Source organism: Triplophysa dalaica, chromosome 24 (assembly GCF_015846415.1).
Source record: "Triplophysa dalaica isolate WHDGS20190420 chromosome 24, ASM1584641v1, whole genome shotgun sequence".
In the NCBI taxonomy this organism is placed as follows: Eukaryota; Metazoa; Chordata; class Actinopteri; order Cypriniformes; family Nemacheilidae; genus Triplophysa; species Triplophysa dalaica.
Window position 1 is genome coordinate 5,642,282 of NC_079565.1, and position 13,068 is coordinate 5,655,349.

At 38.2% G+C, this 13,068-nt stretch overlaps 1 protein-coding gene across 1 annotated transcript in view; it reads left to right on the plus strand.

Annotated features, from left to right (window-relative positions):
• The window catches only part of shank2b (SH3 and multiple ankyrin repeat domains 2b), a 78,308-nt gene that overhangs the window by 20,715 nt on the left and 44,525 nt on the right, over nucleotides 1-13,068 (plus strand). The window contains exons 9-10 of the mRNA XM_056740024.1: nucleotides 2,555-2,632; nucleotides 6,662-6,728. Coding sequence (XP_056596002.1) covers nucleotides 2,555-2,632; nucleotides 6,662-6,728 — 145 coding nt within the window. The remainder of the gene's footprint in view (nucleotides 1-2,554; nucleotides 2,633-6,661; nucleotides 6,729-13,068) is intronic.

The following is a 13,068-nucleotide window of genomic DNA, read 5'->3' on the forward strand; positions in this document are numbered from 1 at the left end:
CTCTTAACTTAAAAAATCTACTGTGCAATCTTGAAAATAAAGGTTTTAACTCAAAGGTTCTTAAAATAGCAATTTATTTATTTTTAATAGTCTGTATAAAACTTTTTCACAAGAAACATTTGTGTAACACGAAGGTGGACATTTAGGTTCTTTATGGAACTGTACAGTCTGACAAAAAACCTTTAAAAGAGTCTTTATTTTTAAGAGTGTATTACAGTAGCGGAATTCAATTTCAATAATACCCACTTTCTAAATCTACTTTCGAGTAGAGTTTATATAAATCAGTATATTTTAATTGGCTATAAATTGAAATAAAATGTAATATAATTATGATATATTTATATACATAGTTATTTATTATTAAAATATTACCGATACTGAAATCTTGTATCTCCATATTTCATGATTTTTATTTTTGCCATAAATCAATATTTTTAGTCACCTCTTGTGTTTGTCACTGGGTTTTGCAAATATCTATCCAATAAAAAGGGCCTATCAACTATGACAACACAGCATTTAATCATTGAAAAAGCACAGTGTTTTTTCCATTTCCTGACAAACTGTGAATCTGGACATACGCGATTTCAGAAGGGCAGCGACGATATAATAACTATTTACTATTTTAAATAAACAAATAGAAACGTATATCTACAGTACATTTAAATATAGAAGGTTTGTTTTCACATCATGGGAAGGTTCAGCTTGCCACATTCATTTGTATGTAAGCCAGTAAGTGATTGCCAGTAATTACGCTATTCATGATTCTCCATTGTCATCATTCTGTCCACAATAAACCACAAAGCTGGAATGCACAGCACTGTAAGCACCAGCATTCAGCGTTGATGAATGGACAAGGAGCCATTACGTTCTCAATATTAAGCAGCCAGGCAGATAATCACCTCATGTTTGCTCTGTGGGAGACTCGGTCTGCTGTATCTGCTCGGGTCACAGCATGGCCGCCATTGTCTGCTGGAACCGCAACCGATGTTCACAGTCGCAATCACCCTGTATATAATGTAATATTCCTACTGTGACTTCCAATGTCGTATTGATCGCAGATTCATAATGTATCCCACAGTACAAGCAGTTTTATTTTCTCTTCGCCTCCTAGTGTAAGTTTGGATTGGTCAAATATGATACAGGATCAGCAGATGTACTCTTACTGCAGTTTGATGCTGTGACTTAGATTGAGGAGAACATTGAGTTGTTATCACATAAAAGTTGCCCATTTGAGTACGGTTTGTATCATTTTCCTTTTTTTATTTGACAGATATTTTACTTGAGAGTTCCCCGTGACCTCCGTACAATGACATTATATGGTGACCACAGCTGTAACACAAGATTGTCAATGACTTAAAGAGACAGTTCACCCAAAAACTAAAATCCTTTCATCGTTTACCGTTCTGAACCTGTATGACTTTCTTTCCTCTGCAGAACACAAACAGAGATATTTTGCGGAACGTTGGTAAGCAAACAACATCGCCCCCCATTGGAAAAGAAGGCTTTTCTTCTTTTCTGTTCCACAGAATGGTTTGAAATAACATGAAGGTGAATAAATGATGGCAAAAGTTGTATTTTTGGGTGAACTTGCCCTTCCCAGGACATTGACTTAGAAGTTTCGAAAACAATTCCACCAGCCCTAAACGTGTAAATAAACTTTCTCATACGATGACTCTGTATTTGACCACTGGCGATGATTTATCGATTTTTGGAAGCCCTTGAGGTCAGCGGTCAGTGTGATGAATCGTGTATCTTTGTGTGACCCTGCGCTGACCAATGGGGGTCTTTATATAAAGTGCTCCACTGCAATGATTGGCCACAGCGGGTTATTATAAAAGCCGAAAGATCCCTTAGCGTGCACTTTAATTCCTCCCGTTCATCAGCTTTAGGGACGTCAAGGGTGGGTTTCCGCGCCTTGATTGTTCACGATAAACCCATTGCGAAGATCTGTCGCCATGTCAACAGGGAGCTTGGTCCGGTGCCAAACGCGGGCCAATGATATTTTTATGGGCAGGGGAATAGAAGCATCGTCCTCACATGTGATTATGTCTTATACAATGGCTGGCAGCAGCTGCGAAACTAGTATTAGAAGCAAGATAGGAGGAACAGGCAACAGAGGTGTGTGTGTGTGTGTGTGCGATTGTGTGTCAATTTAGTGGTGAGGCATTCCGTGGGTGGGCTGTTGAATCCAGCTGGATATAGTGGGCTGGAGAGCTACAGAGCCCTGGTTCCACATGCTTCTTCCTCCCTCCCTCTCGCGTTCTGCTTTTCATTCTCACATACACATTTATACATGCACACCGACATCGCAGAGACCCCCTCTCGTTTCTCTTCGGGTGTTGACTTTGCTGTAGCTTGACACTTGGTTTGGAGACCACAAAGCTGAGGGAGAAGTCTGAGACTTTGGAAACGATTTGATAAGGGTGAGATAGGAGACCTCTTGATACGTTGTGGAAATTTAAGAAGAATATAAGCTTAGCTTCACTACAAGTCAGAGTATTGAATTGAGTATCGAGCAATTGCGTTAAACTCTCTTCTGCTTTTTCTTCTGAAGGAAAAGTGTGCCAAGGTTCTTCTGGTCCGTGGAGCCAGCAAAGACGTCAAGAACCAGCGTGGACAAACACCATTTCAGGTACGTGATTTTTTTATTTTATTTGAAGTATTCATCGGACACGGCAGCAACAGTTGCCTAATACATTTTAGTGCTTTGTTTACTATCCTGGTTTCAGTGAAGGCTTCTTTTCCAGGGCTGCGAACATTTTTCTTCTGGCAAGTTCATTTTCTAAAGTTTATTATGTTTTGTTGGTTAAGCTCTGGAAAACAAAAAACATATAAGCGCAGATTGAACTTGAGTCTGTTTATTGTTCAGTTACGAGAAGCTCTTAATTAATTAGACGGAACGTCAGATGTGAGTACAGACATTATGTGACACCAAGAAATGAGCCTGAGGGTAATTCATCATTTTACGATGTTTGTTTGCATGCTTTGGTATCTTTTCACAATAAGGAATCACATTCGGCTGGAATAAGGAACAGCAGATCATTAGCAAAAAAGGTTGTTTGAAAACAGACTTATTTGGATTTTTGTTTTCTGTGTCTGTTTACTTTGGGATTTTCTCAAATGTCAGGTTGTGACATTCAGCTCATGTGAGGTGTCTGACAGCAGTGGGTGTTATTTAAGCCTGTGGCCTTGAGCTGATGACAGTATTGACTGTGACTGTGATGCCAATGACCATTAAAACAAATTCATTTGAAGATTGTCAATGCAACATTAGAGTCACCAAACAGGTTTCAAAGCACCTTGCATGCGCCAGGGGCTTGTCAAACAGAAGGCCCCTTCCCCACGCTTACATCATTGGTTGAACAGATTTTGGAAATGCAAAGTGTCTCTCCGCTGGGATGAGAGGACATGTTTTGACTAAAACACAATCACACAAAAGCTTAAAAGAAGTCCAATAAAAGTGACGATATTAATTTGATTGATTTTACATTGTACAATATTCCCTCCTGTAATGACATATAGATTGTCAAATTACTTATAATAATACTCCACACCTCAAAGCAAAGTCACAATGAATTGAAGTATTAAAGCCGATGCTCGTGGCAAAACAGCACGTACAGTAAAGCGTCTTAATAGCAAACACACCAACATCAATACAGTAGACCACCCACATAATGTTAGCTTAACCCTTTGAAATGCAACCTCCTTGACAGAAATAACCATATCTGCACTGCAGTTACATTTGTTACGTTGTGGCGTTTTTCATGGATTGATTTCAAAGTGCATAGACCAGCTCATCCAACAAAACCCTTTTTACAAAGCAGCATTCGTCTCATATTTTCACATTTTGTTTAAAGTTTAAAAACCTTCCTCTGTTTTCTCCACCTAACATCCGAGACTGTGTCGAAAAACAGATCTGTGTGTATCTGGGCGCTCAAATATCTTTGGTTGTTCGTGCCTAAAGGAACGTTGGGTTTATTTCAGCCAGATAACACATACAGTAATCCAATGGCAAACCTCCAGACGGTATTTAAAAATAGAGCCAAAATCAGTTTGTTTGCAGTCTTTGGTGCTGTGAATCCTGGTCAATAGATGTTGTGAAGTATTAGGAATGGTTTCTGCAGGTTAGAACGTTCACAAGCGTTTTTTTGCTGTGTTGAATGTTCTGGTTGACAACCTTTAAGCTTCGAATTGACCCAGCTCTCTCCAAACTTGACGTAGGAGTGGAGTGTTTATGTAATATACATATCAGCGCTCTGCCGATGCGTTGTTTAATGCGTTGTATTATTCATCTCACGCTGCTAAAATCACATTTCACGCCTCGCCGGCCGCTCGATTACATCTCATTTGAGCTGCTCATGAAACTTCAGGCACTCCACCGGACTGCTCCTGTTCGCGCGGTTTAACAGAACTTTTCCCGCTGATGTGACTCGCCATCATCTATTTGGGTTTAAGCAAATGATTACCTTTACCCTTAAGACAAATTATATAGGGTCAAAGGAATGGCAAAATGAATGCAAATGTTTCTATGATACTGAGAGGTTGCATCTACCAAATAGGGCATGTGCATTTACGTATCCGTAATGCAATGAATTAAAACGCTCATTTGAGTCACACAAATTTCTTGACCTGTTTTTAACCTAAATTGGGTTTTACCGTCTTGATTTACCTGGCAGTTGTCATCTCTCGATTATTCGTGTCCCGTCTACCATTGTACCTCAAAGCTGCAGCCAAGCACCATATTTCACTTGAAAAGGAATGCAGTTCCTCATTACAAAATCTTAGCAACTAGTCTGATGTGAATGAAGCCTGCGTTTTATCACACTATTCCAACATTCATAAGCACACTGTGTTACGTCTTGCCTTTTGTGCACGGTTTTGTTCTCACATCCGAACTCGGTAACCAGACTGATGTCTAAATTATAGATCCTTTAAAAGACTTTGGAACTGAGTTGGTAGGGGCGGCAAAATTAAACCTATTAAATAGAAATTAACGTCGGATTAATTGAAAGTCGTGCTGTTGAATATATTTTTTAAATGCTGTGAAGATCTTTTTGAAGTTGCATAGAAGTTAAAGGTGAAGTGTGTAATATCTGCGCCATTAGTATTTCTGCAATATCAAAAAATTGTGAGGCTCTTTTAAAGCGGCCCTAACACACGGCCTTTCTGTCAATCTCATATTTATTCTAAGTACCTATAGAGTAGTGCGTCATATCTTGGAAAAGTATTTAGTTTGATCACATTTACAAAAGATAGATACAGCTGTACGATTACATTCGAAAAAATACGGCTTGGAGGGGTAGGCTGAACTAAAGCATATTGTCAACAAAACAGAGACATCAGTTTCACTCACCGCATGCGATTCATATCTGGCATCTTTAAGCGCTGGGATGGCTCCATATATCAGTTTCAAACGATCTCCAAGTCCAGCGTTATATCCACAGTTTATATAACATTCATCATTCAAATGTATTCAACAAACAACGGAACTTCGCGAAGATATGCTCACTCTCTCCTGCACACAAGTGAAAGTGACGTCAGCGCATGCTCCTTCTCCTACTCTCCATGCTGCCCCGTGCTTTTCCGGGAGAATTGACCAATAAGGGACTAAGAAAATTTGTTACAAAACAGTTTTATATTTTTGAAAAAAAACTTTCCGATCGCTGGGGGAGTGTATTGAGCACATAAAAAAACATAATACAGCCAACTCGTTAACCATGTTATGCATGAGAATACAGCACGTTTATCATTGGACAGAAGCCAGAATGCATGACACATCGTTGCAGCACCCCTTTAAGAGGATTCATAAACACTCCCACTTTCTGTCATTGGTTGGACAAGCAGGTAGCCCGAATTAAATCCCATGCTATCGGTTGGTTTTGTTGGGCTAGTCTGATTCTTCCTTGTTTATAGTTTTTGGGGCAGTTAACCTGTGAAGGGTTTATATGTCTGCGACACACTTTAACACACACTTTACTGCACCTTGAAATTGATAAAACTGTAAAAATCTGCACCTCATGTGTTACATAACAGTGGACTGACTGTTTCATGTTGTTTGTCTTATATTTGTACAAAATACACAACACAAAAGAAGATATTTTGAGAAATGTCTTTGGTTTTGTGTCCATACAATGGAAGTCAGTTGTACTAGAAGTACTAATGTTCTTCAAAATATCTGCTTTTGTGTTCTGCAGAAGAAAGTCCGTCATACAGGTTTGGAATGACATGAGAATGAGCTGATAATTCAGAAATGTTCAAAAAGATAATACTTTCACAGTCCTGTTTTCCCTCTGTCTTCTTCCTTGCCTGTTTCCCCCCAAACTACACTTCCCATCATCCTCCACGCTCCCTTACCAGTCCCTCATTTGTTATAATCGCACCTGCCAGCCATCATGCTCATCACTAAGACTGTATTCTCACCTCTGTTCCCGTGTCCTTTGTCTAGTCTCTATTTTGTTACACTGTTGTGTTTCGCATAACTCAATGTAGGCCTACCTGTATTCAGAGTTTGTGAATAAATCCTCTTTCTGTGAATCTCTGCGTCTATTACCTGTGGAGTCCCGTTACAATTACCAGACAATTTTGAATTTCCCTTAGATTGTTTTTTCGCAGTGAATGTTAAGATGATCTAATATGATTTATGTCTTGTTTTTTTGTTAAGGTGGCCATTATTGCTGGAAATTTTGAGCTTGCAGAGATCATAAAAAATCAGAAAGACACGGATATTGGTAAGTTCAGACACCAAACCTTTGCTTTGCACTTGCTTCAGACAATGTAGATATGTTGTGGGATGTGCTGCGTCTTTTGCTTGTAACGAACTTGAAAACTTGTAATGAAAACTTTGCATCAGGTGAGAACACATGTACATGTATGCTTTCTGGCTATAATTTTATTTAAATATCTTGCAGTGCATTCAAGTTACACTGTAAAAGAAATCCCTTAAAAATACAGATAAAGTACTGGCAGAAAGTTACAAGTAAATTTTTCCTTTATTTTACGGACATTTCCGTTAATGCTTAAATGTTATTTAATGCAGTGCAAAATGTGAAATACAGGTAAAAAATGAATATGGAAAATTCCTTCATATGAATACAGCCTATTGTGGCCTGTTTTTAAGGATTTTTAAAAAAGTGTTTAAAAACTAAAAATATCTTTATCTTTCCCAATAAACCATTGAAATTGTTAAATAAGTGCCATACCTGTGTGTTACGCCAAAGATCATGATGTTTATTTAGGGTACTTATTGGTCAGGCAACTGATAATGCAGGTGAAAAAGTTTTACAGTACTAAAGACTAAGATAAGCTAAAAAGGGCTTCCTGTATCACCTGTAGCACAACAGACGCGTATCCCATAATTATGCAGTGTCATAATGCTGGGTGTTTAGCAATATCTGCTTCTTGGGTTCCCGATGTGGTTTAACTTATAATTGCGGATGTGAACGCTTGATTAAAATATGTCTGAGATATATATTATTTTCTAAATCAGTGGAAGAAAACCCACTCTTATCATCTGAACATTTTTAGTAAAAGACAAAAATACATTGTATCAGTCAGAATTATTGATTTTTCTTTTATGCCAAAAATCTATAGGATATTGAGTAAAGATCATGTTCCATGAAGAAAGTTTGTAAATTTCCTACCTTAAATATATAAAAACTTTTTTTTTGTGAGCGGATGGCCTGCCACGGTGCCCCTGGTTAACAACTTCAAATGCAATTTTCTCAATATTTCGATTTTTTTACACTCTCAGATTCCTGAGTTTTAAACGGTTGTATCTCAGACAGATTTTGTCGTATTCTAACAACTCATACATCAATAGAAATTATATTCATTCATTTTTCAGATTATGAAAAATCTCAATTTCGAAAAAAAGACCTATGTTTTTTTTGGTCCAGGGTCACATTTTGTGAGTTAACATTATTTGAAGTTATTTTTGGAAAGGCACAAATCTAATTCTCATAGCAGCGCCCAACAGTTTTTGATCAGCTATTGTCAAATTTTCCAGTAAAACACGACTACGATTATGCATATTCGGCAGAATGTTTTGGCCACAAACAGATGACAAATGATTTTTTTACTTCACACAGCCCTCTCGGCTCCCACGGCTCCGACACGTGTAGCAGATGTCATTATTCATTTACCCAAAGTAAAATGCATTGGTATATTTCTCCGACACTCTCAGCCACACTCGAAGGAATCCAGCGACCGAACGCTCATTTCAATTAACCGACCGCATAATCAGCCGCCTCATTAAAGCTAGGAAAGGCACAACAGATTTAATTAATCATTAGACATCATTAAACTAAAGGATTTGGATGAAATGAAATCAGCTCCCTGTAAATAGACTTCTGGAAAGTGCATGCAAGCCACGGATCCACTTATATGGACGTGCTCTATGGAGATGTGGGATAGAAAGCGTGTAACATAAGTTCGGACCGATATGAATAACTCATTAAAATGTGAATTATTTATAGTAAGCATTTTGCATGTACATTTTCAAGGTTTTCCACACATACCATGCGAGCCGTGTGCATTATGATTTATAAATGATGTATTTGTGTAGTGCGTCGTTGAACCCCGGAGGTTGTGTGCACAGTTTCTCATTGTCTTTGCACCCTATAGATGGTTTCGAGCGCTGAACCCAGTCGTGCATCTAGAGAGAGCTTTACTCTGTGGAGCTGACCTACATAAGCTACAGACCTTACAGGAAGTGGAGTCTCATCCATACGCACGAACACACAACACCAGCAGAATTCCTACTATTGCCTGTTCTGAATTTAGGGCGTCATCAAGTTTTCTTAGATTTGATGAGAATGTGATGGGAGATTGTCACGTTACTTCTGTCAGGCCTTTACTGTCCTGGTTTTTCTGCAATGACAGGATGAAGAATAGGAATGTACTGTGTTAACCTGCTTATTGAATGACATTGACTGACATTGATTTGTCAGTTAGCTGTCCATCTATATTAATGGAAATATAGAGGAGATTGGGGCTAGTTGTCACATGACTTTTTATGTTTTAGATATTTTTATTACTGTTACTGAAAAATTAGTTACTTTACTTAAATTACTTTTCCCAGTAAAGTAAGGGATTACTCGTATTTTTACTGTTATCTTATTGCAGTTAATTCTGATGCAATGTAGTATATGTGTGTGCAATAGTGGAATTGACATCAAAATTCAGTTAAATTCAGTATAATTCTCTCATTTGTAATACTTTGGTCAGTTAATAATAATCCTTTATGTAGATTTTTATTATTGATAAGAATGATTTTTGACTTGTTGGAGAGAGTCTTTCACAGTAATCTAATTGCACTATTGAATATGTAATTAGTAACCATTAATTACTTTTTCAGAGGAACTTGCCCAACACTTGTTACGATACAGTTCATGTTTAATAATTGATCGGAATTATGCTGTTCAATCATGATTCTTGATAGCGAATTTAGAAATGTCTGCCTTCCCTCATTCAAGTAGGTAGGGCTGTAGAAATTGCTATGACGTAAATAGCTGCCGTTGCAAACATGGCATCCGAGTGGCAATACTTCCTTAAACGGACTTTGATTTTGTTCCAGTGTTACAAAACGAAAACAGGAATAGATTCTGGACAGGTGTTCTTTGTCTTTCAAAGATCAGGGGTGAGACATTGTATCTTATTTATATTAAGATATGTAGTCATTTTGTTTTTTTAAGATTTGTTTTTGGCGTTTTGCCTTTAATTGTACGGTTTCAGTGATAGAGAGGACAGGAAGCGAAGTGGGAGAGAGAAGGGGGTGGGTTTGGGAAAGAACCACGAGACTGCAATCGAACTCGGGTCGCCCGATGCGCAACCACGCCACATGTCGGAACACTGACCATGAGGCTATCGGCTCCAACTCATTTTGTAAAAATTTTAATTTATTTAGAAATGTTGATAATTAAAATGAACAGTTTTGTTAATATTTGCTAGATGTCTGTTCTCTGCGTGCGTGTGGGTAACCATATTTTGGAGACATATTTATTACCAAATTGAGCAAAACCTGACAAACCCTCTTTTTAGGGACATATTTAGCGTAAAAATAGTGTATCTGTATTAGTTTTTATGTTTAAAACAATACTGTACCAGTTTATATACAGTTTAGTATACATTCTCAGTTATGTATTCAAATTATATATTTTGCCCTGGATAATAATCTACGTGACTTAAAAAAACGGTAAGAAATAAACTTCCTGTACCCGAAAACATTGACTTTTAAAAAGTGTGACAACTAGCCCCTGTCTCCCTTAAACGTTTTGGCTGGCTGGACTGTTTGGATGATATTGATTCGGGGCCTTACAGTACATCTCTTGTCCACTTCACTACAGCTGTCAGGTTTCAAATTTGCCTTCAGATAACAGCTGATGTGACAATACAAGGATTCCATCAAAAAAGCCCAGCAATCCGCAGCTTGCTGTTCTCCCTGACGTTTCAATTTCAGGCAAAAAGCAACCTTTGAAGGGGGGCCAGCTGTGCAAAGATACAATTTTTATAAGGTTCGATTGAACAATCTTCAATAGTTGCACAGTTTGTCATTAAGTCTAATGCGTCACTCCGGGAGAAATGGGATGGGCTTGTTATTTTCATGCACATGTAAAACTGCATCAGAGGGCACAGTGTTGACGCTTTGAACATTTGTTCAGTTCGTAGCGTCCACCAACATTTGGAAGGACGTGTTTTTTGCCCCCTCTTTTATGAGTTTGAAAGCGTTTTGTTTGTTTATGTATCACAATGCCAAGCCTATATGTTTAAAACAAGCACTGTAGTTATGTATGTAAATGGCCGTCCCATTTAATGCCACCCAGCGGTTGCCGTGGTTACCAGATCCACACAATAATTGGCTTAAGGGATGTGAGTTTGCCTTGCGCTCACTTGGGTTGGCCAAGGAGGTGACGGAGCTTGGCTTATTATCGACTTTCTCGCTGAAGCATATAAAATTCACAGATATATTTTGTGAATGATGGAGATTGACATGCACGTATGCACATGGGTTCATATTGCATTCTGGCAGCCTGTATTGACACAAGATTTCATATCGCTGGGAAACGTAATATACTGCCGTGACTTAATCAGGGTTTATAAACTAAACAAAACGCAGAGCATGACAGAGTGATGGATTTTGCTTTGCCGCCCAATGTTCAAACTCAAAGCGCTGGCTTCGACCGACTAGGCTGAGCTCTTTAGTTGTGGTACAGTTTCAAGTGCAATTTAATGACTATTGATTTAATGAGTCTGGATACCAGCTGCAGTGGCCGCCCCTCAGAGGCCCCGTGGAATTGTTTGCTGGATATAAGAGCCTTTAATTGGCTGAAAATGTCTATTCATCTTTAGCCACGCTCTCGACGGGCGGAGGGTTAGAAAACGCTGACACACATGAAAGGATGATTTTTTTATCAGGAAAGATTAATCAAAGCAGCCGAATGCAGTGGCTGAAGCATAAGTCAAAGTTGTTAATGGCATAAACAGAGGGGAACGAGGAATGAGAGTGAAGTAAATATAAAGGGATGGGTGTCAGCAGGACATAAACTCACACAGTTTGTTTTAAAGTAAAGCTTGTTTTATTGTGAATCATGGCCATCACAACTGCCGCATGAATGAACGATCGCAGCTCTTCTGGGAGAGTTTCAAACGGTCGAGCAGGTTGTTGTGTTATTGCTTGTGGAAGATGTTATTTGGATGTAAGAAGCTGTCAGTTTTGTCAGTTCGGTGGCTCATTTGGTCACAGCTCACGGCCTTGAGATACAATTCAAAATATTTTTTATTGAAAGATTTACAGTGGCGTCTAAAATCTGAGATTGTTTTATTTATGATGCAATCTGTAACTTTTGCCTGTATATCGTCATCGCTGTTTGAATCATAGGTTATCGCTACTGTCAGTATCGATACTGTCGTTCAACTTCATATTTAGTGATTTTATTTTTTGACATTAATTATTATTAGTGACCCTTTAGGTTTGTCACTGGGTTTTGCAAAGATCTAACCAGCTTTGACAACACAGTATTTAATCATTTAAAAAGTACAGTATTTTTTTCTATTTCCTGGGAAACAGTGAATTTTGACATCAGAGATTTTGGAAGGACTCATGTTGGCTCAAACCAAATGAAGTCAAAGTAATAAAATAAAATTAATTAATTAAATTAGTAGAAATGTACATTTTATGATATTGTTCAGTACCTGGTTTATTTATTTATTAACTTGGGATAGCAAACTGGAGCTAACTAACATTTTAGGATTTTAAAATGTAGTTCAAATGAAAGTTATGAATGCAAGAGATAAAAAATATTTTAATGAATTTCTAGATCATCGTTTTCAAAAGAAAAAAAATTGAGGTATTTTTTCTATTCAATGTTTAAATTGTCATGCAGATTTAATTTAATAAATGAATTTGTATTAAAGTAGAAACGAATGAAGAACTTACGCTAGACTTGTAAACTTCTCTACGTGTATCAGATATTTAAATGGATGTACTGATGACATCATCCCCCGACACAGATTTGAACATGCGAGATTTCGTTCCTCATTATTTCCAAGCGCTTTTTTTTTCATCTCGTGCCAGAAAAGGGAGGTGGGGATAAAAAGAGAGAGAGGCAATTGTGAATTGCAAGTGCGAAAGGACAGCCCACATACATGGGAAACGGGAGGATTCACAAACCCGGCAACTTGCACTGACTAATTTAGACATCCATGCTTGGGTTGCTTAGCAACACTCAGGGGCTTGATTCCCATACAGCTGTTTCGGCAGTCCGACAAGGGTTAAAATCCCTAATCAATAGCACCTTCTTATTTCCACCAGCTAATTCCAGCATCTTGATTGTGCCTTACAGTGGGCGGTCGCCCCTGATTTAGAAACCTCTTGTATGGTGTCATGAGCCACTGATGGGCCAAACTTGAGGAATTCTGGTTGAATTGTGTTTATCTCAGTACTTTGTGTCATAATGGCTGTGTTTTGAACAGAATTATCCCAGCGTGGACTTGTCACCCAGCTGATTCAACAACGCACTCCAATCAGTCTTACGCCATGACTATCTAGCGGAATTAAGACGCGGGGGGCTT